This window comes from Dromaius novaehollandiae, chromosome 12, assembly GCF_036370855.1.
Source record: "Dromaius novaehollandiae isolate bDroNov1 chromosome 12, bDroNov1.hap1, whole genome shotgun sequence".
Classification (NCBI taxonomy): Eukaryota; Metazoa; Chordata; class Aves; order Casuariiformes; family Dromaiidae; genus Dromaius; species Dromaius novaehollandiae.
Window position 1 is genome coordinate 4,056,196 of NC_088109.1, and position 23,956 is coordinate 4,080,151.

At 50.2% G+C, this 23,956-nt stretch overlaps 1 protein-coding gene and 1 long non-coding RNA gene across 2 annotated transcripts in view; both read right to left on the reverse strand.

The window, feature by feature from the left end:
• Positions 1-4,688: 4,688 nt before the first annotated feature.
• Positions 4,689-7,514, reverse strand: RPL29 (ribosomal protein L29). Its single transcript, XM_064518707.1, has 4 exons — positions 7,416-7,514; positions 7,089-7,188; positions 6,256-6,320; positions 4,689-4,893 (listed from the first exon to the last, which is right to left on the reverse strand). The coding sequence occupies exons 1-4, from the start codon at positions 7,497-7,499 to the stop codon at positions 4,780-4,782; spliced, it is 363 nt and encodes a 120-aa protein (XP_064374777.1). The 5' UTR covers positions 7,500-7,514; the 3' UTR covers positions 4,689-4,779.
• An 11,241-nt stretch (positions 7,515-18,755) lies between these two features.
• Positions 18,756-23,956, reverse strand: part of LOC112986963 (uncharacterized) — a 331,100-nt gene continuing 325,899 nt past the window's right edge. Inside the window, exons 9-10 of the long non-coding RNA XR_010391194.1 lie at positions 21,852-23,338; positions 18,756-21,262 (exon numbers count right to left, since the gene is read on the reverse strand). This is a non-coding gene — a long non-coding RNA (uncharacterized LOC112986963). The remainder of the gene's footprint in view (positions 21,263-21,851; positions 23,339-23,956) is intronic.

Sequence of the window (23,956 nt, forward strand, 5' to 3'; positions counted from 1 at the left end):
TAACACACTGACTATCATCTAAGAGCAAGCCTGCAAATGCCGCAGGGTGGGGCACTGCGGGTGGATTGCACTGTTGGCTAAAACACGGGAACAACTGCACTAAGAACGTAACTCTGCATGTCAGACCGGTGAGCAAGCTAGAAAACCAGCACAGGATCAGCCTGGTTGAATCTTCAGCATGGAGGATGTGCTTGGAGATGTGCTAATGGTCAATGGACAACACACAGAGGAGCCCATGTATTTATGCAGCTCCACACAAATTTGCAGCTTTCCCTCCATGCAAATGTACAGAAATGTTTTTTGTGCCAGGAGTCTTTAAGGACTACGACATCTTCATAACCACTGCTTGAGAAAGAGGCCACCAAAATATCCATGCATTTTTTTAATCAGGCAAAAAAGCCATTTACCACTCTCCAAAGCAGCCTGCAAGTCTGTATCTTCTTAAAACCCCAGCCGAGACAGGAGACTGGGTTGCCAGATAATATAACGGTGCATGCCCCTAAACGGAATCACAACCCTCCGGCCATTTGCTTTGCTTGCTTTAGTCCTGCCCCGAGATGCTGCTTTTTCAGCACATTCAGAGCTTCTCTTCAGCCTTCAGTAAGCTCAGTAAAACTTTTCTGTATGAACTAAGTGACTGCATGAAGATCAGGGGACATTTTGTACACGTCACCTTAATAAAACTTCTGCAGCTCACCTACAGTCGTGCATTTATCAACACAGCAGTGGCAGTGTAACATGAGCTAGGGTGTATCAGAGAAACAACATTTCACTGGATCAAAGCCCCTGTTGTGAAAAACACCTTCAACAGCCATGAAACTTGGGCAAAGCAGGACTCGCGTTCTGTTCACATGTTTTAGGCTTGCACACATATTACCGAAGGGCAGTAAATGAAGGGGGCAGAGCATTATGCATCAGCCCTACTTTTCACTTGCACCATGAACACCAGTCTCCCAGGTAAACACCCTACCGGTTCTGAGCATTTCAAAGCTTTGATTTCTCCTGAACATTTCTGTGCTCTTACCACGCAATACAACTGCTCACCTTTGCAAAATGAGTTGATTCGGTGTTTGTTTACATGCCCTTTCCCTTCTTTTCTTTACCAAGGGAAAGAAAACAGCCACTGCTGGAACTTACTACTGAGTCCTCTTCATTGCAAAGGGGAGGACTCATCTCTAGCAAGTACAAAACATAATCTGATGACAGGAGTATCTGAGCAGAAAGATTCTCTTAAATACATTGGTTTCCTGAGGGATACCAAGGACTTAACATTACTGCTTTTAAGACGACAGTGCTTTGCGTAATAGAATAGTTTCAAGTGGGCTGCAGCTGTCAACTTCCTCTTCTGGGCTGCACGTACATAATCTTCCTGACAAGTATCATCAGCCTTACTTGACCAACAGAACACAACACACAATTTACATCATTTCACAAGGCAAGCAAAAGAGCATAAAAACCTGCCACAAAGTCATGCCAACACGGAATCCCCTTTTTAGCCTTCCCTTCTGGGCTGGCACAAGGAGGGGAAAGAGGGGAAGTGGCGGACTGAGCTGTCATGGGGTTAGAAACTGCATGAGGCGATATAACCAGTGTTTGGCCAGCATCCTGCAGGACCACCACGTGTGCAGGGAAGTCACGGTGGGGAGCAGACAACAGCAAACCTGACACCAAGCTTCTGTGGAAGCGTACAAATTCCTGTCTCTTGCTACACAATGATGCCTGGATTAAGGTTACGTTCCTCTGTGCTGCATTTTGTCACGCAGACGCTATTTTGGTCAGAAAGTCAGCAAGCCCTTATTTGGGATGCTGTCCCACTGAAGGGCAGCATGAAGGACAGCAAGATGAAGAGGCTGCTTCCAAAGGGAGGATTGGGTGAGCTCTGTGGACACACGAGGAAGCCCAAATTCTCTTCTCTGCTGTTCTCATTAACACACCAATCTCCTTTCCTCAGCTTGACCTTTGCCTCTACCTCTCTATCCTCAAACTGCATCCTGTGGGTGAGCTACTCTCACAACACAAGCACTCTGGGGAAAACACAAAGGGGATGTAGGGAGATGAAGTCCCCCTTCTTAGATAGAAAAGGGTTAGAGTGCTTAAAATGCAATACTTAATGAAGGTTGTAGATCTGCACACACATGGGTGAAGGTGCAGCAAAACAAAACATCAGAGACTCATTTTAATTTTAAAACTATTCTCACAACACACACCTGCAACAGACCTACGTTTAGTTACACAGCTGGACCTGCCTCTCTGCCACCTCCAACACCAGCAGCAATCCAAGGGCACATCTCCCCAGTCTTTTGCAGGCAAATGTTAGGTCTTTCCACCCAAACTAGGGCTGTAAAGCTGCTGCTGGGCAGCTCTGGGCCCAAGTGGCTGAGGTGGCCTGAGAGAAGTGCACGCTAACGTGAACTAGGTGATTCCAGTCAGCCATGTGATAGCTTTGGTGGACAAACTCACTTGAACAGGTAAGGCACCAGCCGTACAGCTTAGAGACCTCTCATACCCAAAGGTATTCAGGCACTGCTGAAATCAGTGGGATTTAAGCACTGCAGATCTAGGTAGGGTCTAGGTGACCTACCGATTGCCCATAAACTTTCCAGAAAGGATTAAAACCACCAAGAACCTCTCCCCTAATGAGCACAGCCTTCTGGCTTACCTGAAAGCAGCAGAGACCAAACTGCCTTTGTCTGGACTATGCAGAGGACTGTTCCAGTTGTGACACAAACCCCATGGCTGTGTGTTCTCAGAACATGCTCCCTCCAGCACAGCTCCTCCTACCCATGCTCTCCCTATCAGCATGCTGCTCTCACACAGTAAATAAGTTTTTCCAGCTGAGAAACTTAAAACATGCCCAAGACAGAACAGATCAAGAGATGCATGCATACAAATCACACAGGTGGGGGTTGCACACCTCCCCACCCCATAAGACACCTTCACTGCTCTTCCACACAGCCCCCCAGTCCCAAGATGTGCAAGGAAAGCAACTCCATACACTTCCAGCCTCCATTTACTGACACCAGCCCCCTCACAAATAAGCCATAGTTCATGGTGAGGAACCATTCAAGCAGCGAACACCTCCACTTTGCTACCAGAAGCTGTTCACCTTTGATGTTTGTGAGGCAGAAAACCATAGGTCATCAGGCATACAGAATTTTTTTCCAGCATGTTTACACTCTGCATGTACTTGAATAAAGAGTAGGGGTAATAAAGGCACAGGAACAGACTGTAAGAGCCCTCAGCTCCTGAGTTTAATCTAGCAAGTTTCTTAAACACTGGGTTTGGTATTTGCTGAATGATATTTTTCATCAGTCAAAAGCCTAAAACACATTTGGGAATTGGAAAAAGACTTAGGAATCAGTTCAGCCAATGAAGATTTCAAAATACTCAGCTTGTTTCAAAATAACATTTCATTTTGATAACTAAGCTATTTAAAAAGCCCTTACCTTAAATAGATATTTCAGTTGAAAGTTCTTCATTCTGCAGGTTTGTTTTACAACTATACTAGAAAATTAAAAGTTACATACACCCCACCATTGAGTTGATTGGTAGATTTGCACCACCCGGTGGACAAATGCTGCAATTGCAATTTCAGTAACATCTTAACAGAGGCCCTGGGGAGTGAAGTCCTCTACTGATCCACAGAACACTGACAGCAGCAAAACCCTGTCATAACACCTCTCGCGTTTTTAATGTTACTCTCTCCACATCTCAGAGTCAGCAAATTTCCAATAGATACGTTTTTGTTACTGAAATGAAAGACCTCTATTAAGATGCAATCAACTATGAATAATTAGGTGTTTTATACAGTCCTATGACCCAAATCACACGTTCCCCAGTAGCTCCATTAGCACTTCAATACTTCCAAATATTTTAGAGGTCAACATGCATCACTGCACTAGTACCAATCACTATAACCTCTTAGTATTAGCATTTGTACCTACCTATGCTCCTGAGCTTCCTACTCACTGTTTACCATCATTTACAAACATCCCACGCAAAGGAAATCAAATGCAGCTGTTACCACTTACCTTACTGCAGGGAAGCACAGCCCCAGCCTGGAGCTGGAGCCTAGTTAGCTGTGTCTGTGTAGGCAATACCTATCCCATTTTTCAGAATTTCTGTAGCTGTAGCAACTGTGCCTGGACAGTAAAGCAGCAGATGTGCAAGAAACAGCACTTGGAAGTCTGATCTGGCTGCAACAGCACTAAGAGCTATAGCAAAAATTGTGATAGGCGAGAACTTTGAACACATACGCTAACATCCAAAACAGTTTTACCTGTACTGAATACTCTCATGTAAGAGTCAATTCAACATTGGATGTATTGTGTACTAAAAGACACGTAGGATACTTTTTTTTAATTTTAAAGCTTCACTTAATAAATGTAACAACTTCAAAAAGGACTAGTCTACTTGCAAATCTGAAAATAGTCTATGGACTACTAAACATCCAGAGCTACAGCAGAACAGTACTGAGGAGGCAGCAGCTGCTTTACTTTGTGTGTGGAGGTTGATACACATTAATAGAGAGCCTCTCCAGAAGCCTGGCTGATCTGACATGGAAGCAAAACACAGATACTGGTCACTCACTACATGCAGATTTGATGATAAATGATTGACATTTAAAAAGGGACTCATACAAGAAGTTCGAGGGTTCTCCTTCAAACTCAGAAAGTGAAGACACTTGGTTCCTGAGCTTTGTTACGCCCAATTTTATTTGTACAAAAACACTGTGACACACATGCCAACAGAAAAACCGGTTCTGTGTCTTAAACCACATCAGTCTTTTTTTTGCAGAGCAGCATGCTTGGCATTGTTGGCCTGCATCTTCTTCAGCCCCTTTTTGTTGTGTTTCTTTGCAAATCTCATGTTCCTCAGAAACTTGGGATCGACCTATAAAAATAAGGGAGAAATAAGCAGAAATGACATACATAAAAACATGCACGCTACCAGTATGTTGTAGCTATTCCCAAATGCTGGCTGCATTTAAATCAGAAACATTTCCTATTTAGGACACCAACAAAATGATTTCAGCCAACCTTAGCCATCCTTTAAACCAGGTGTTTTCCATAACATTAAAAATAAAATAAAAAGAACAGGACAAACTAAATAAAGCTGTTAATAAGACAAATTGCCTTGCCATGACATCAACATTTCATTTACAAAATACATTCTGGATCTGAAGCACCACAAACAAATCTTGTCAGGTGAGCACAGGTATATGTAATCTTCAGGCAAAGACCACTTCCTTAGGCCTTTTCTTTTCATAATAAACAATACCAGCATGGTGAAGCCGCTCCCTAGTTTTTGTCAGCTAATGGCTCACTAACACACCTTTTCATGGGGACAGCCCATTTGCAGAACTATTCATTACTGCCCCACTGAAACATACCTCCTATTTTACAGTTAAAAGCACTTAACTGGCAGAAAGCCTAAGTATCAGAATATTGCCATCCTAGCTCACATGCACTTTGTGCAAGGTGACAGACTCAGAGACAGCCAAACTACTTGTGGCACGGGGAGGGACTGAACCTTGATTCAGCTGTGCAGAAAACAAGCTTTTACATCACCCCTGAAAAGCCGATAATCACATCTACAAGGCAAAGAGAACCACAACCCCCTCAAAATCTAAAGTGCTTTGTTCCCTCTTTCTTGCTTTCAAGTGTGGAAAAAGATAGTTGTATCACTTGTCAAATCCCAAGGAAAGGAGAACGCTGTCATTTTCACATGTCTTATCCAGAAATACCAATTCCAGACATCTACGAGTAAATTTCCCTATATTAGGATGGAGAAAAGAGCAGGAAACACAGCAGGATTCAAAACTGAGAACAGTCACCCAACTCACATGCATTTGTTTCACCAGAAGCAGCAGTAAGGGGAATCTACCCGACTAGGAAAGAGACAGAAGGGGCCAACACCCAAAAAGCAGTTTTACGGACATACAATGTAGCTTTCACATGGGTTAGAACATATTTAATTTTCCCAGTTCGACACAGAAGAAAGCTCCCCTGCACAAAGCAGCATCAAAAAATGCCTTTTCTAGCCTAGTCCCACCAAAGCTTGAAACACAGCTATGGCAGCTGCAAGTAAGGTAAGCAAAAGATGGAAAAATGAACACGTGGTCATTCTGACCATCGGAAAAACAAGCTGTTTGTGATCTGATCAAAACAGGAAATACGGATACTGATATGTTGGTAGTTCCATGGTTAAGCTCAGGCAGCTTAACAGCCTGGAAGTACTAAAAGAAATACTCACCCCTTTGAGAGATTCATATCTCTGTGACCTGGGCTTCTTGATGCCGTTTCTGTGCCACTTACGGGCTTTTTAGAAGACAAAAATACAATTTAAATTACAACTTCAGCTATTTTTAAAAAGTCAATGCAGCTATTTAGTATGTACAATTGACCCTCCCAAAATGATGTGAGATAATTATCTAAGCGTTCAAATTCAAACGAAATTCAAGTTAAGCAAGCACTTCTAATTCAAATTAAGGAAGCACTTCTTTTCTCCTCCCCTTGTGTAATATACTCTTAGCACTATAAGGATTTCAAATCCAGAGATGTCAGGGTTATCCAATACACCAACGGTAACACCATTAACAGAACAAAAAGCCTCAGTCACCAAGAAGTGCAAGCATCTATGTTTAATGTTAGAAGGTACCATCCATTTCCAGTGTTTACTGTAAGAAAATAAACAGAACCTACGCGTGAGTGGGGCAAACTTACAGCAATTGATAAAAGCAAGCCCAAACAGCCATCTTACTTTATCACTATGTATCACCACTTTATCACCAGATGGCAATGCATCACAGGCAGTATTTCATTCACTGGCACATTTGATTCCAAAGAAAATGAAGCCTGGTTCTTTCTGTCTGCATACTGTTTCTATATTGAGTCTAAGCAAGCTCTGGCACTAGTCAAGCCCTCTTTCCTTAAATACGCCGTTCAGCCTTAGCATAGCGCTCTCTCCTCCCCTGCTGGGCTTCTCTGAGCGCCAAGGAGAAAGGATGGGCCGCTCTGAGGGATTCAAGGCAGCCGGGTAAAACCCTTCCGCAGGCGCGCAGCCGCCTGTCCCGGCGCCGCTCTCACCGACAAAGCGCCCGGCCGCCCCGGGCCGGCGGAGCCCCGCCGCGGCCCGACTTACACTGGTTGTGCGTGGTGTGGTTCTTGGACTTGGCCATGGCGCAACCTGCGGGGAAGGACGAGACATCCCTCAGTCGGGAGAGGCCAGGCGACGGCGCCGCCCCGGCCCGGCCCCGGCCCCGGCCCGCTCCCCGGCGCTCCCCGCCGCAGGGCGCCCCCCGCCCCGCAGGCCCTGCCCGCCCCGGCCGCCCCTGCTCCCCCTGCGGCCCCCCTGCGGCGCGGCCGCGGCCGCCGGTGCGCGGATGGAGCCGGATGGCGACGAGCGACACTCACCACTGCCGCCGCCCCTCCGGAAGAGAAGGGCGTGCCGCCAGGCCTGATGGGAAATGGGGCCGCCGACGGACCGGAAGCCCGCATCGCTCCGGTGCTGCAACAGGCGGCGCGAGGCGGAAGGTTCCGGCCGGCAGCCGCCCTCCCCCGCCCCCCGCCTGCCCGCGGCCCCCGGCGGCCGCCGCTGCCCCCCGCGTCTGCCCGGAGCAGCCGCAGCCCGCCGAGATCCCGCTGTCTGATCGCGGGAAGAGAGAGGCGCTTAGATAATACGCCGGTAACCTCGGGAGAGAAGTACTTAGCTGCATGTTCAGCTGCGTTTGTTACGCTTGGTGGGCCAATAAGATTATGTACCAGACATCTTCTTCTCAATGGGTTCATTAAATGTTATTAAATTTATTGAGAGGTTTTATTCTTATTAAACACAGGCCCTGTCGAAGAGGCTGTAAACACTTCATTTTCAAAACACAACAATAAACAGCTTTGGAAAAGCCCCATCAGTGATCCCTAAAACCCAGTGACGCACTGCCGAGCTGTGACCCCCCCTTAGCCAGCTCCAGGCCCAACACATCTGTGGTTGTCACAAAAACACTGCATGTTACACAGGAATTTTTTTCTTTGGTGCTGTGTTGGACTATGCTCAGCCGCACGAAAATGATGGTGTAGGGCCTCCCTCCCGTACCGCTCTGCACACCGACCTCCCTGTAGATACTGCAGTGTTCCCAGCAAAGGTGAATCAGCAGGGCAGAGCACAAACATGTGTGTCCGCGTGGTGCGGGTGCTTGGGAGGTACGCCCGCCAGCGCGGAGGAGGAAGGCCAGTCTCCGTCACTCGCAGCGAGCTCGGCTGTTACTGGTACCGACGGCCCCGCGGGAGAGACGCGTGATTTTGAAGTCGACGGTTGAGCGCTCGAGAGTTGAACTTCGCAGAACCTCTCACTACCACCATCGCGCTGCAGACGAACGCAGCGAGCCGGAAGGATTTGTGATGGGATTGTCAGGGAGACGGGGCATGGCTTTGCCAGCGAGCGCTCTGCCAGCAACCTGCGGACGGTGGATAAGGCTGACGAGGTGAAACCCCAGGGAAGAGGTGGTGGTTATGCAGCTAGGTATGTCAGGTGGGCTGCAGCGCATAATGAAAAAGGCCATAAGGAACCAGAGGCCAAACTCCCTCAAGCCAATGGAATCGTATCCATGTACAAAGTGCAGAGCTCAGAGCCAGGACTGCTGGACCTGCCAAGTCCAGGACCTGCCTTTCACACAGGTACCCTTGAAAAATGAGCGAAAAGGGCCTAGACTTAAGAACCAATGTGGCAGAATGGAAAAACACTACGATTATTTTAAGGAATCGCTTTATTTTAAGATGAGAGACACAGCAGAACTGCCTAAAATAGACTGGATTGGAAAATAATAAACCATAGACCAAAGCCCCTAAATCGATGCATGGGAGAGAGAACCAGGCGTTTTTTCAATTGCTCATTGCTTGCAGGGCAATTAGCTGTTCTGCCATTTCTCAAGCTCAAATACCTATGAATGATCTCATTTGTTACAAAAAAGGGGAAAAAGAAATTATTCTGCATAATTGGGTAAAACTGGCGAAATGGAAATGAAAATAGGCAGGACAAACAGAACTAATAGAATTTGACTTCAGTATTTCTCTTTTTTTCCCCCAGCAAGGTCTAAGTTGCAAAAGGTAGTTGGCATCATTTTTTTTCATTCTGGGTGGCTATTATTAGCACATACTGTAAAAATAGATGAAAATACTAATACTCATTTACTGGCTTTTTTGCAGCTAGCATACTTGACTGAGGTTCTCTACGATATCCTCCTTGATATGCAGACTTCCCTTTCTGATTTTTCAAACTTTTTTTTATTATTATTATTTTAATTCTTTCCACTGTAGTGAGCTGGAGTCTTAAAAATATTCGGACATCACTTTGGCCAGCTAATCACAGCAAACAGCAGGAGAGAATAGCTGACTTCCCTGATGACCCAAAGAGTCCAGCTCAGCGGAAGATGAAACTGAAACCAGAAGCATGTTTGCCTCCACTGCATTGCAGAAGGAGAAATACTTCACTCATTTCTGAAAATTCCTTCATAGAAAGAAACAGAAACATTTGTTTTAGGTTTCAGATATGACTTTTCAAGTTCGTAAAGTGGCTATACTGCTTCCCTTGTAATCTTTCACAGCTAGCGCTGTGCGCATAGTAGAGGGCACAAGCAGTCTAATAGGTGGGGATTAGAAAAGCTGTGCTTAATAATGCCCAGATGATACAGAAGACCAGAAAGCCAACTTATTAAAACAGAACTGTGGAAGTGCGTTTGGTTTACGGGCTGCTCAGATCAGCACAGTCAGAGTATTTCAGGGCAGATTCTAAAGCAGGGTAAATCAACACAGAGTGTTAGGAAAAAAAAGGAGGCGCCAAGGCAGGGTCAAAAGCACTTTATACCATCAGGGGATCAAGACCCCTTGAATTTCTCCTGAACTTTGATGAGCTGTGGTCTCCAATTACGGTGTTACCATGAACGATTGGCCAGTTTGAACCCTTCAATTGTACTTTTAGTGATTGCAGACTTAATTAGCGCATGTTATCCTGAGTGTCATCTACCAAAGGAGCTGTACTCATTAAATAGGATGGTAATTACTCCAGCTGCAAAACAATTATGAAAAAAATCTTGGGTTAAAATAAAAATCTTAAAGTGTCTTTGACAACCATGTTATCTCAGTGAATGTCCTTACATCACACAAGTTTATTCCCATTGATCTCTGTTAGGTCTGTCATGTCTTTTACGCTGATGCCACCTTTCAGCAGACTCCCCTAATCATGCTGCTTTCTTCCTCCATGCGAGCCGGCGACTGGACTTGGGGTAATGAATTACTGTGACTGCCCCCGTTTATACATGTTGGTGATTCAGAGTAGCTCAGCACCTGGGCTGAGCACTCCGCCGGTGTAAACCAGAGCATTACTGATAAATCGGCATTACTGATTTCAGGGGAACCGCTATGGTTCACACCAGCAGAGATACAGGCAGGAGTTCATTGACATCCAGTACAATACTTGGGAGGTGTTCAGATGTTTAAGGAAGATGTTATGTGTGAGAAACTTCCCGTCCCAACATTTCCCAGGGCCTGGGAAGCTGCCAGAGCCAGTGCTGGAAGGGTGAAGGAGGCAAGGGCCCGTGGGCATGGCCCTCTTGCGGGCCAGCGGTGGCCAGGGGCCTTTGCTCCAGCACATTTCTCAGGACGACGCAGGCAAGCCGCGAGTGTGGCCTTAGCAGCTGGGCGCAAGTGTGGCCTGCAGCCATCTCCGGGCTGTTTCCCAGCTGTTCTGCACAGGAGAAGCGACAATACACAGCAAAGCTCAGGGCAGATTCGGGTTGTTAAAGTCCAGCCAGTGAGAGGGTGAGGAGTTAAGCCTGGCAGTTTCTGAGGGTGTGCTCTACCCTGCAGCAAATGCAAGGTAATTTTGTCTCCACGGCAGACAAAATCAGTAACAGTTTCAGTCATTGATTAGAAGTAGCCCAGCTAACTTTGCTTGACATGGACGGGACGGTCCACGCGAACCGCTCTCTCGGGAGAGCTATCGGGCAGCGGGGAAATCGCGGTGACCCTTTCGGCTGGCACAGCCAGGAGAGGTCTGCGCCCCGAGCAGCTCGGGCACTTGCCATCCACCTGCTTTCTCTCCTGCCATGCAGATGCCACCGGAGTCCATGCAGTGGAGCTGCAAGAGGCAGCCTCGTGCCTACGGCACGGCAGGGCTGGCACAGCACAGCCCGACTCAGTCGCTCCCCTTCCCCCCCGGCTGCGCGGAGCCACCTGGCAGTGCCCTGGTGGGATACGGTGGCTTTGGGGCACTTTCAGAGCTGGCCCAGCTCGGGGCCAAACAGGGCCTGGCTCTGCTGTAGCCCTAGCTAGCGCTGCTGGAGGGCAGTGGGAGCGACGGACGGTCCTCAGGGACAATCCCCAGCTCTTCCCAGCCTCCAGGCCAGCCTCCCGGAGAAGCAGGCACACGAGAAAATCAAGGCACTAGAGGGAGCCTGAGCATAACAGATCTGGCAGCGCGTGGTGGCTCTGGGCTGAAAATCGGGAGCACTGGTCCCCGTCTGGGAGAGGGGAGATCTCCAGGGAATAACAGTAAGACATGCAGAAATTTCCCGCTTGACTTGGTATCCTACCTGACAGTGGCTTTTTTGCCCTGAGAGCCATTATAATTTTCTCAAAGACATGAGGAAGGTCATTAGAAATATTGTTCAGCTTATTGAAAATGACTGCTGGCCTCCAGGCAGACAGCTGGCTCTGCACATTCACAAAAGGGCTTTCCTCAAACCTGACCCTCAGTGCAAACACCATCTTCCCAGTGATCAGTGCCTAGAGGAGCTGCTTCCCGCTCCTGTTCCTAAGCAGTTAAGAAAAAAGCAGTGGCAGCTGGTGGCAACGGTTCTTGCAAGGTAAAGGCTGTCGGGGAGAAGGGTCAGCAGTGGGTCTCTCTAAGGCACTTGGGAGCCAGCGTGGCGCTGCCCTGCAAGGCTGCTCCTGTGCAGAGGGCACGAACCTGCAAACTACAGGCAGGGCCTGTGCTCACCACCGGCTCAGCTCCGCGGGGCTAGTACTGGTTTCCCACCAGCTGAGCTGACGAGTTGAGGCACTGGGGGAGACCAGGGAGCTGCAAGCTTTTTTTGCAGCAGTGTTTTTTTTGCATTTGCTTTGAACAAGGAATATGGTCACTCACTGACAGTCTAGTGTTTCTGACTCTCCCTGTGCAACCGCTTTGCCTAAGGACCAGCATAAAGAAGAAGCATGAGAAAATCGCTGGGCTTGCTGCAGGTGGGCTTATGATTGATGCCCTCTGTTTGAGATGGTGACAGGGACTGGGGAACAAATGCTCTGCAATGGTGTTCACCCGTAGAGGGTAAGATGGGCACGCTCCAAGTACATCTGCAAAACACACCTGCTTTACAGTGTTTTCACTGGGCCAAAAGCTGTTTTCAACAGTGGTACTCAAGCTCAGCCCAGCAGAAGTGAGAGGAGCAACCAGGCCAGAGCAACCAGAAGAGAGGTGTGAGCAGGGAACGCGTATCAAAGGACAGACATCTTACAGCAGCCCTTACGCTGCTCCATCCCTCCTTGCTGCCATTTGAGGCTTTCGTTCCCCCACAGAGACCATTCCCCAGATCGGCACTGGCCCAGGCCCTCTGCACGTTGTCTGTGACTTTGTTCCCGAAGACGGCTTTGCATCGTGAAGGTAGGAGCAAGACTCAGGGACCAGCCTACAGTGCAGCCGTGACCTTTCACTGCCAGGCCTGCCGCCTCCTCCCACTCTCCCCATAGCTGGCACTGCTAACAACTGTTTTCCTCTTGTTATCTTTTCCACCTCCGCTCCTTTCTCCAGAGGGGAGTCAGCCACTGCTGGTGGCCTACGTACTGGTGACTCACGGGCTGGGACTTGTGGGAGCCAGCTAAGCCACCAAACTTAGTAACTTCTTGTTTTACGTTGCCTACACCCTGGACACTTCTTCTGGCTGGGTTCATCACTGGATGTTTTCTCTAGCTACCTGCAGGGTCGGGAAGGACCAATTCGATTATGTTTCCTGGAAGTTTTGGCAATCAAGGAGCTGGGCTGAGAAGGTGCATCTTTCTGACGCAGATAAATTCCTTCTCAATGAATGTTCATCCAGCTTGCTGATACCTGCAGACCATGAGATGTTGCTTCTAATGACATACACGGACCTCCACCAGCCTACCCACAGAATGAGCTGAACTTCAGTGAGGCCCAAAGTTATGCGTATATTAGGTCCTCCCCATTTAGGGACTTATTTTAAATATCCAAGGCATGACATGACAATAAATATACAAGACTGTCTGGTAGTTACATTTTTCTGAAGGCATTTGAACGGCGCTGGTGGATTTCGGGAGAACTCAGGGACCTCAAATCGGATTTCCCTCTGTGCCAATCAGCCTCGTCCAGCTGCAGCGCTTGTGCAGAGCTGGCTGCACGTCCACAATCAACAAACGATCACTGCAATCACAAAACAGAGCCTGGGGTGCCTGCAAGCTAGTCTGGAACTGTGGAGGTGAAGCCAAGGCTGGAAGCTGGAAATGTAACGTATTTGGACTACTGAAAGGGCTAGAGACACGCGCTGCACCACTGCAGCAGCAGATTAGCAGGCAGAGCACAGGAGCCAAGGCTCCCGCGCAGCCGAAAGCCCGGCATGGCAGGCAGCTCTCCTGTACAGAAGAGAGGGGCAGACACCCTGGGTGAACCCAGCCAGACTTTTTCCTATTCCATCACTTGGTAAAAGTACGAGTTTGAAGCCAGTCAGGGAGCAGGAAGAGCAAAGTAAAACCGAAGAGCTCGCTGGCTGGGGAGAGCCCTGGGTGCAGCGTTTGACATGATGTTTGAGTCACAGAGACGTGGAGAACGTACAGCTGTTAACATCATTTCCGAGAAGGAAATGCCTCTATGGACAGAGAGCGAGCGGCTGGGGGCAGTGCCAAACCCCGCATCTCCCCCCAGGCCCGGGCAGGCGGGACCCCACGGTGCCTCCAGTTTCCGCAGTGCCGGCTCCGTGGGCATGTGGAGATGCCCCACGCGAGCTGCGGTGCTGCCCTTCGCACCCGGCAGCCAGCCCGGCCCACGTTCCTGCTCGCCCCGGTCTCCAACCAGCCCACGTCCCTCCTGACCGCCGGGCTGGTTTCTCCCGCCCGGTGCTTCACACCCGTGCAGGCATCCGGCAGGGCTGCAGGCCTCCGACACCTGTGACCCCAGCAGCAGGAGATGGGCTTCAGTGGACTTGTTTTGCTGTTTGATTCCTAGGCTTTAGGGTACACTTGCTGCACCTTCTCAAAATCCCCCCAGAAGCCAGAAGGTCAGGAACCATCGGCAACAAACACAAGAAGGGAGGTGGCGATCTCAGGTGCTTTGCAGGCTCCAGCAGCTGGGCGAAGGGGGCCGGAGGAGACAAGGTGCATGCGAGGAAATACGAGTGCTGTAAAATCGCCACAGACATCAGGATAGCTCGCTCTCGGAAGAGCGTTAAACCTCCCCGTTTCGGAGGCGGGACTGCCTCCTCGTGCTGATGTGCAGAATACCTACGTAACCTACCTGCAGCGCCGGGGCCCTAATAAGCAGTAGTAACGGGCCCTTTTTCAGAGTCAGGCTTTCGCACAGGGACGCAAGGAAACCGATAGGGAACAGAGCTGTTCAGCGGAAACAGCGATTAAGCCGCTCTGCGCTGGGGGTACCCCTCTTGCGGCGGAGGGCCCCGTTCTGCGGTTCAGTGAGCTCCTGACTGTCCCCGCGGAGCCGACGGCCGCTGAGCTGCCTGCTGCTGCAGCGTCTGAGCGGAGAGCCTGGCGCGAGGCTGCGCTGCGCCCACGCTCCCTGGTCTAACGCGACGTACCAGAGCACTTCTTGCCCCACCAGCAGAAAAGGAAGCACGCCTGCAGCAGCCCAAGGCAGGGGCAGATGTGCATAACCTACGTTACACCTGGCGAAACCGCACTGGAAATATTTTAGAGAACTGAAGCTATCAGGAAGGAGTGAGCGGATGCACAGTCACACTGTACACGCATCGGCTGATTACTGCAGGGAGGAATATGGAGAAAGTCGGGAGAAAGGGAGAGGTCTGACCTAAATAGATGCTGAGCTAATTTATTCATTTCTGTGGTTTATTATTTAACACAAGTTCAAAACAGCTCGGGACTTCTGGTTTCTCTCAGCTCTGCAACTGACTTTGGGATGAGGCAGGCTGACTCATTTCTCATCTGACTTTGCCTCCGTGGCGCTGAAAAGCAGTCGCCGGCGTGCTCGGGAGCACGGGACAGCCCTGCTCCGTGCGGCTGTGCTCGGGGGCCGGGCACGCCGCGGGGTGACCCCAGCGCCTCGGAGCAGCCTCGGAGCAGCCTGCGGGGTGGCAGCCGCGGTGCCGCGCCGGCGGAGGGGGGCTGCCGCCTTTGCGGGAGGGAGGCATTTGGAGGCAGGGCTCTCGTTTCACCTCCGCGCTGGAAGGTGTTTTGGCCCGCTTTGCGTGTCGTTAATAGGGATGCCTTATCGCCAGTTCAGCTGGCTGGCGAGCGGATTTGCGAGTTCGCCCAGCACGAGGCGGCCGTTAGCATCTATCGTTATCTCCTCCCGGGCAGCCTGCCAGACGCAGAGCCAAGTTCTGCAGCACAGGTTTTTCAAGGATAAACCCTGCGCCTGCCGCGCTTACAGCCGGGCTCCTTCTCCTCTCGCCGCAAGGCTGGGGCTGCAGTCGTTATCGATCCCCTGAAATGTCGTCTGGGAGGAATTCATTGCGAGAGGGAGGCGGATGCCCCAGCCGTCGGGAGAGGTGTCCTTCTGCGCGCCCGGGCTCGTTTTCGCTCCGGCTGCAGCTCGTCCTGCGGGCTGCACGTGTACTCGCCGAGCCGAGGGCACGTTTCAGCGCTGCTGAGGCTTTAAAGCCACAAGCTGGGAAAGGAATTGATGCACATGCAGTTTGACTGAAACCATACCGCCCGTCTGCACAGGAGCAAGGTGGCATAGACAGAGCCGTCCTTGAAGTAAATGATTATTTACTGGGCATTCAAACGGAAGGCACCAAACTTGCTCTGCGGAGGGCCCTTTAATTTTATTTTTAATTATGGTTAATCAGTTGATGTATAAACTTAGGCCAATGTTGTATCATAGTACCTAATGCCTCCATTATGGTTTTTTTTTTTTAAATGGATTATTCATTGACCTGTTTGATTCACTACAAATTTCTAATCAGTAAAGCAAACACCGATGTTATTTAGCGTCATAGCAAAGGCTGCTCAATTCGCACTGCCTTCACGTTGCCGGAGAATTTCAGAATTCAGGCAGCTCCACAGATGACGTTGCTGGGGTTGGGGGTGGGAGAGCATACGCTGAGCAGCAGCCAGGAGGGCTAAGTGCTTTTGCTAAAACTAGCAGAAACGAAGCAGTTAATGAAGCTGCTAGTGAAAGGTTTCTGAACCAGCTGGCTTCAAGCATCGAAGGGACCAGCTAGGCAGGGGACTGGCTCCTTTCTGCTCCATGACCAGGCTGCGCGGCTGCTGCCCTGGGGACGCAGGAGCAGCACACTCCTGCCCGCGCACCGCGGCAGACACATCTGCCTGCGCTGGACAAACGTGGGGCGGCACGAATCCCCCCTGGATTCATTCTCCGCAGGCTCCCATCCTCCCAGCCTGCAGAGGACACACGGCCTGGCCTGTGTTGGACCTCAGTCTGAAGGGCTTATTTTGACCAAGTGAGGGTTCCTTGTTCAGAGTTACATGTTTAGATCTGCTGGTCTGCGAGCTTCACGTTGATTTAGCTCAAGTGATGCCAAAGAAGAGAGGATGTCTAAATGACAGAAGCAGCAAAAGGGATTTGAAAGGTCTCTCTCTCTCTCCCCCTATACCGCTGAACAGAGTTTTGTTGTTGATACCCTGATTTTCTTAACAAGGCAAACTGTCTAGCAGAAAGGGAATATACCATACTGGACCTGCAACTACTGGGTTCCAGCTGTGGGCCAGGGTTTTGACACCTGCACCTTAATTTAAACTAACCGCAGTATTTGCTGTACTTCTCCGATGACAGGTTTTTCCGCAGGGATCCAGGAGGCTGGCGCGGGCGGCAGCGCGGCTGTGCTGCACCTGGCAAAGGGCTGATGAGGAAGCAGTTAAGGCAGATTCGGTTTCATGCTGGGATTTAAGACCCGTCACGTGGGCATTTCTGCCTTTCTCCCAGGTGGCAGGGGGTTGTAACAGAGCGGGGAGTCCTTTAATGAACTGAATTATGATTTCAGAGCAGAGAGTGGACCATTTTTTAAGCTTCAAAGAAATGGATCCAGTTTGGATGCTGGCTCGTCTTTATCTGTGCGAAGAGGATTATTGGAAAGCTGTGTTGACAGATGCCACAGCTAAAAAGGAAAATGAACTTCCACACAAAGGCGGCTTGTTTGTGCAAAGTGGAGAGGGGGGAAAAAGCTGCCAAAAAGCTGACATTAAACCCTGTGCTTACCTGCAACTCATCTGATACAATGACCGAAACCTCTCATTTGTAGCAACGTAATCCAAGATGTTCTTTCCACAAAGCAAGAAAGTAGGTTATTGCTAAAGCAGAGCTGGGGGAGGGGGGAGAACTACACAGAGCACAGTGGTGGGCCCCATCCTGCAAGGTGCTGTGCACCCTATACTCCCTCTGAACACAGGCTCAAGACCTGGCTTAAGTCTCATTTTTGAGCTGGGAAGAGCTTGCCTGCAAGGCCCGACTGCCAGGGAAGCCCAGCCTGCCATCGGCGAGCCAGGCTGCTTGTGCCTGCTGCTGGATTCAGACCAGGATGCAGAAAGGCATTTAGAGATGATGGATGCACACGAGGAATCCCCCAGCCCTGCTTTCAGCTGCTGCAGTCCCGCACGTGTAATATGGACGCCTGGAGGCAAGAGACATAAAAACAATAATGCTTAGCACTTATATAGCACTCTTCATCTTCAAAGTGCTTTGCTGATATGAATGAATTAATGACCCTGTATCAAATAGCCACATTAAAGAGGGCTGCACATCCCGATCCCATCACAGATGAAAAATAGCAATATTTGAGGTATTATAAAGAACTATATAAGCAATCTAATTGCCCACTCAAGGCTGTAAACTGATGGCTGTATTTATGCCTGGGGTGGGAGGGAAGATTTCACTGCAGGCAGCACACCACAATTAGCTGCAGGGACTGCTGCCCAAGCTCACCAAACAAATACTGGCTACAGCCAGGAGCAAAGCAGGTTCAAAGGATTCAGCAGCTGCTCCAGGCTGCAATATCTATATTCACACTTATGGTTTAAATAACTAAGTTGGCTCAGGTCATTTCAGCAGTTCTTACCAGTGTGGCATCTCCGCACGTAAAACAAAAGCTACTGTGGCAAGAAGAGTGACCCCAATTTCATCTTTGGGTTACCTCTGTAGTAAGGTGGAGTCCCACATTACCTCTGATAAAATCTGGAGTATTATTAGTCCATTTTACCAGGCAGGAGCTCAACTGTGGGTGAAATCGGCTTCCAGATCTGGCCGGAGCTGTTCGCAGCATCTGCCTGCTCACGGCGCTTGGGCAGTGGTGGGGCTCAGTCGGTGGTGGTCCCTCAGATGAGCCACGCAAGGGAAGCGCTCCCGGGAAGTGCTCCCAGGAGAAGTGTGGCAAGCAGGGCTGTGAAGGGACAGTCCTTGTGGCAGGTGGGGACAGGGCCAACAACCAAGCAGGGCTGGCACGTTTTTCTAGCACCTTCTAGCACAAGTGATTGCCCATCCACCCCCAAGGCCCTGGGACCTTTTGTTTCGAAAGCAACGTAGTTATAGTAAAATAACCATGGCTATACAATGGTTTGTTCCAGTTTAATTAAGGCAGTTCAGAAGCGGTGCAACTTTCTCCTGCAGACAAAAGCCACACAGGGAGCCTGCGTCAGAGCAAGGAACTGAACCAGCCCTTCCTGAACGCAAGGTCACTCTTTACACCACAGCATCCTTCCCCGATTTCCAGGCATGCAAGCACAGGCTCTCTCCTGGCCTCCTGTCAAATCGATGTGCTGACACCCAGGAGAGACGGGCAACTGGTGCAAACAGCTTCTCCCCCATGTGAAGGAAAGACAATGTCCTTTTTTTCAGATGTCTCCAAAAACTTGGATAAACTGTAATTGCTTTACTTCTGGAAATACTGCTGGGCCTGCTACCCAAATAAGATGTTAATAACTTGGCCCTGCATGAAAACACCTCTTTTTTTTTTTTTCCCCCTGGCTACAAATTAAGCAGAAGAATAAGAAAGAAAAGGAGGAAGTTCTCTTAACCCTGGCAACTATCTATCAACAGTGACAAGGAAGGACTTAAATCACTTGAGGAGCCTTCACTTAAGGCAAGAACACAATACTGTAGCTGCTACATTCAAGCATAAGAGCTTTGTTTTCCATACAATAAAAGCATTGTAGGGCTGTACAGTGTGTGGAGCGAGGAAAGCAAAAATGCTGAGCAGGTTAATTAATCTCCTTAGCTCTTCTAGTACCGTGTTGTACTGCAGCCCAGCCGCAGACATTTCCCATCCTTTACAGCCAAGAAACACCATGGCCAGACCAACCTCATCGCATGGTCCAGATTCCCAAACTGCTATAGTACAAGACAAGAGGTCCAGCTGCCTTCAGCAGGGTTAGATTTTGGCCCACAGTGAGCTCTCAAAAAAGCCACTGCGTGCTTACAAGTGCAGATACTGGAGGAATGCAAATGATTACTTAATAGAAAATACTCCACAAAGAGGTTTGGCTTTGGACCCGCCTTACCAACATTTCCTTTTGAGCTAAGGAGTAAGAAGAAGGGCTGCTCTCCCCCCGCGCCCAGGCCACGTAGTCAGGTGTAGAGAATCAGCACAGCCTCACACACAAAAGCCAAGCAGTGCAAACCCATGCAGCTCAGGATCTGGCCCCTTTGGTCCTCGTTGCTATGACTAAGGGCTGCAACGACCCGTGCACCAACACTGCTCCTCTGAACAGTCTGAGCCTGGCAGGGGAAGTGGATCTGGACAGCATCTTCACTGCTTCACCTGCTCAAAAGGGCAGCTCAGAACAGGACACACCATCCGAGCCTAACACCTCACCTAGCATTAGGTTTGTCCAAAACAACAAAAGCAGCAGACTGAAGTTGCTGGCTGCTCTGACCATCCCAGATACTTAACTGCAGGTGAAGAAGACTGCCTGACACAGCAGCCAGCTCTTCTCACATGCCAGTGCAGACCCCCAGCTCTTGCCTACTGAGTCTTTACTGCAGGACACAGCTTAAGCGGCAGGACTGATTTTTTTCAAATCCAAGGTTGGGGAGGGAGAGGAGTGGAGGGCACAAAAGAAAAGCTGTCAGGGATCAGCAAGGGTCAGCTGCTCCCTAAGAGATGGGGAGCTGGGAACCAAGCGCAGTAACAGCCACCAGGGCAGAGGCCTCCCCAGCCAGGGCCCCATCCCACCACCCCCGGGCAAGGCACGCCCTGAGGTCATATCCAGATTCAACCAAGAGCCCAGCTCATCAGGCACGTTCAAGGTGATGAGGCAGATCTGAGGCCAGCCAGGAAGTCAATCCACGAGTCAGGATCAGGTCTGGCAGCTGCTGGAAGGTCCATACGGACAGTGCAGGCCTGAGGTCTGGCCGGGAAGTCGGCCCACAGGTCGGGGCACAGACCAGAAGTCCATGGTCAGGCAGGAGCACAGATGATGGCTGAGCTGGACATCAACACCCTCAGAGCATAGCTCAGAGAAGGAAGGCCTGAGCTTAAACAGGGCCCCAGAGCCCATGGGCTGGTGGGAGGTGTAGGAGGAGGCCCCGGGTCAGGCTGGTCAGGGTCATTAAGGTCTATCAGTGCCCTCAGGGCCACGCATTGTAAACAGCCTAGAAGTCATGGAGAATGAAAAATAAACACAGAACAACTAGTACAGAGGAAATCACTACAAATAAATGTAGGCCAGTCCCATTTTTACATGGTCAATCACTGACTATAACCTCAGCAAAAGCATGTTCATGGTTTTGCATATACCTTCCCAGTACATTTTCATTTATTCCTTTTTTTAGGAATTATCTCCTCTGGTGTTCCTTATCTGCAGTGCTGTCCTTCTCTGCTTGTGTCTCTGCAGGACCACACACACTTTCATCCAAAGGCAAGTCAGTTTAATCAAAGCAAAGCTTTTCTCCTCCACTTCATAAGTGAACAGTACTGTTGGTTGCATTCAGCTCCAGCAAGGCTCAGAAAGGGAAACACGAAATAGTCACCTGTAAACTAGCGTGTGGTGGCACATCTGTTACCTTGGCCTATGCTCCTGCATTCAGAGGAGGGTGGTACAAGGCAGTTTTCTTCCTGTTGAAAAAATGAGGGATCCCCGTTAAAAAAAGGCTACGTTCCAACAGGCACATTGCAGCTCCCGCACCTGGGTTCCCTTTCCAGAGTCTCTAGGACACAGAATTCACCTTCTTTTGGTAATATGAAGACAACGATTTCAGTCAAGGCTTGGGCTCTGCCATCTGTTACTGAGATCCCAGCTTCCTCTGGCTTCCCCCCTGGCCCAGCTCAGGGATTCCCTCCAGGGACTGACTCCCTCCCTGGATGTCACGACTTCAGCGGCATCTAGATCAGCCTCATACTGCAAATCTTCTTTCTCCTGAACCTAGTCTGTGTCCTTTCCTGTGGTTTCCTGCCCACAATATTTGAAACTTGTCTGTCCAGTCTGTGAATGTCCCTTATTCATCTGCATGGGCACCTTTATCCAGACTGTCTGTATTTTATGCATTCATATGCACAAGTGATTTCTCTGTCTTATTTTGCTTCACCCTAGAGATTTCTACACAGACCCATGTTGTACTTGTTTTATGGTTACTCCTAAGTAATGGTTTCCGTTAATGCAACTTGACAGAAACCAGTTATTTTACATACATATAGCACTGCTTACCTGGGACCATTTAAATGCTCTTCAGAAGCTGGACTCATTTCAGGTCTCTTGGAAGGGGTGAAGTTAGCAGAGCGGTACCTATATAAATGTCTGATCTTGGCCGTAGGTAAATACCTGGATTTCCTCCCTGGTGCTGCTACACAGGTACCCGTGATGGGGAAATGTGTCATTCTCTGCTCTCTTCCTCTGTGGAGAGCCCGTTTTGCAGGGGAAGTTACAGGGAGGTTAAAGGACGCGCGGAGGTAACCACAGGAGCTGGTAAGGATCCAGGGACCACCACCTGCACTTTTAGGAAACGCTGTGATGTGGCCAAGCCTGAGGTTCCCCCTCTAACGCCCGTGGCCAGATCTCGGGCACCCTCTGCCTGCACAAGGCCCCGGCTCAGCAGGTCCCCGGGAAGGTCGCAGCCAAGCTCTCCGCTCTCCCGGCCCTGTTTAACTCCTGACACGTGACGGATAACAGCTCGAGGTGCGCTGGCCGCAGGCCACGCGTATATTAAGATTAAAGCCAGTCTCTGGCCAGATGTGGGGACAAACTGCCTCGCTAACCTCATTTCGCCAGCTAAATGTTCTCCCATGTTTGCCTCGATAATTGTGTCTTAGCCTCAGGACTGTTCTCTAGTTTGCTGTCCTGCCTCCTCACGTCCATTTAACGGCAAAATAAGAACAACAGGGCTTTTAATCATTGGGAGCCCGAGATGCGCTAAAAAAGCAAACAACTGTTTTGCCACCGGGACGAGACAGGCCTTGCTGGACCGACAGCCGGTAAGGCAAGCGTCTCATGAGGATGGAGGACTGCAAGAGCAACACGGACCCGCACTTTAAGCCACCCCTTTAAGTATTCACGTTAGCCAGAGCCACCAGCCGGGTGTCGAGCGGCGACACGAAGCAGGGAAGAGCGCGCAGGGCGCTTCCCCCCGGGAGCGGCGGCCAGAGGCTGCGTACGGCAGCGCTTCAGCCGCGCCGCAGCCGGGCACGCCGTCCCCCGGACCGCGCCGAGGCAGCGAGGTGTGTCCCCACAGCCAGCCGGGGCAGGGCACCAGCCTGCCGACAGCCCCTCTTCTTCGCTCCCGCTGCGGCCGTGTGAGCAGCAGTCCGGCAAAGGCAGGGGACGGGCGGCTGCGAGCGGCGAGGCGGGCAGGACATCTCCTCCGGTGGCAGCGCGGGCATACAGCTAATTAAAACGGCCACGTAACCACAGCCTCAGACACGTCTGCAAAGGCCAGTTTCCTGCCCTGGGCTTCGTTAGGGCTTTGCACGTGTTGTGCTGAACGGCCGTACGGCTGGGCACGGTGAAATGGCGAGTTCACAGAGAGGGAGGAACTGTGGTTACCGGTGGTGGAAAGGCACCTAAAGGGGCCTCCGCTCTCATCAGCAGGCCCTGGAGGGGGGAGGCTCGCCGGGGTTACGCTGTCCTGTCCCACAGAGAGCTGTAACGGCGGAAGCCAAAGTTCAGCGGGGAAGGGCTTCTTAAGTGCCCTACGAGCTCTGAAAAAGATGAAACATCCACTAGAATAATGCTCACACGACATCCCCAGCTTCTAGTACGTAAAGCACATTAAGACTCTTCCGGTTAATGAACGCTAACGTAGCGTCCATGGCAGGACAGCTGGGGGCGGCCCCGGGACGCGGCGTCCGGCGGGGGAACCTTCTGCATGGGAAGGGCTTCTGCTTTTTGAGCCCTCCGCCGGCACTGCCGGAGAAGGGCAGATGGCAAGGCACATTTATTTCATTTAAGGTGTTGTTCTTTTGCTCACTGGTAAGATTTCTGGTAACAGCAAGGCTTTTTTTTGGTTAATGTCATCCACGGCTGGTGTCTCCTGAAAACTTGCTTCATTAACACAGATGATGGAGAGGCAGAAAGATGAGCTGACGCACCAACGTCCTCATTTGACTTGCATTAGGAGATGGATTTCAAACCGCTCCTTATGACTAAAACATCTCCCGCAGGATTTACAGCTGCACAACTCTCTGCCAGCTACTATCAAACACGGGCCGCAAGAACAGCGCCCTGGGCAGACCAAAGGCCCATCTGCCCCTGGATTCCTCCACTGACTGCCGAGAGCGAGCGCGCAGGGAAAGAGTAAAAAGCAGCCTCTTCTCTGG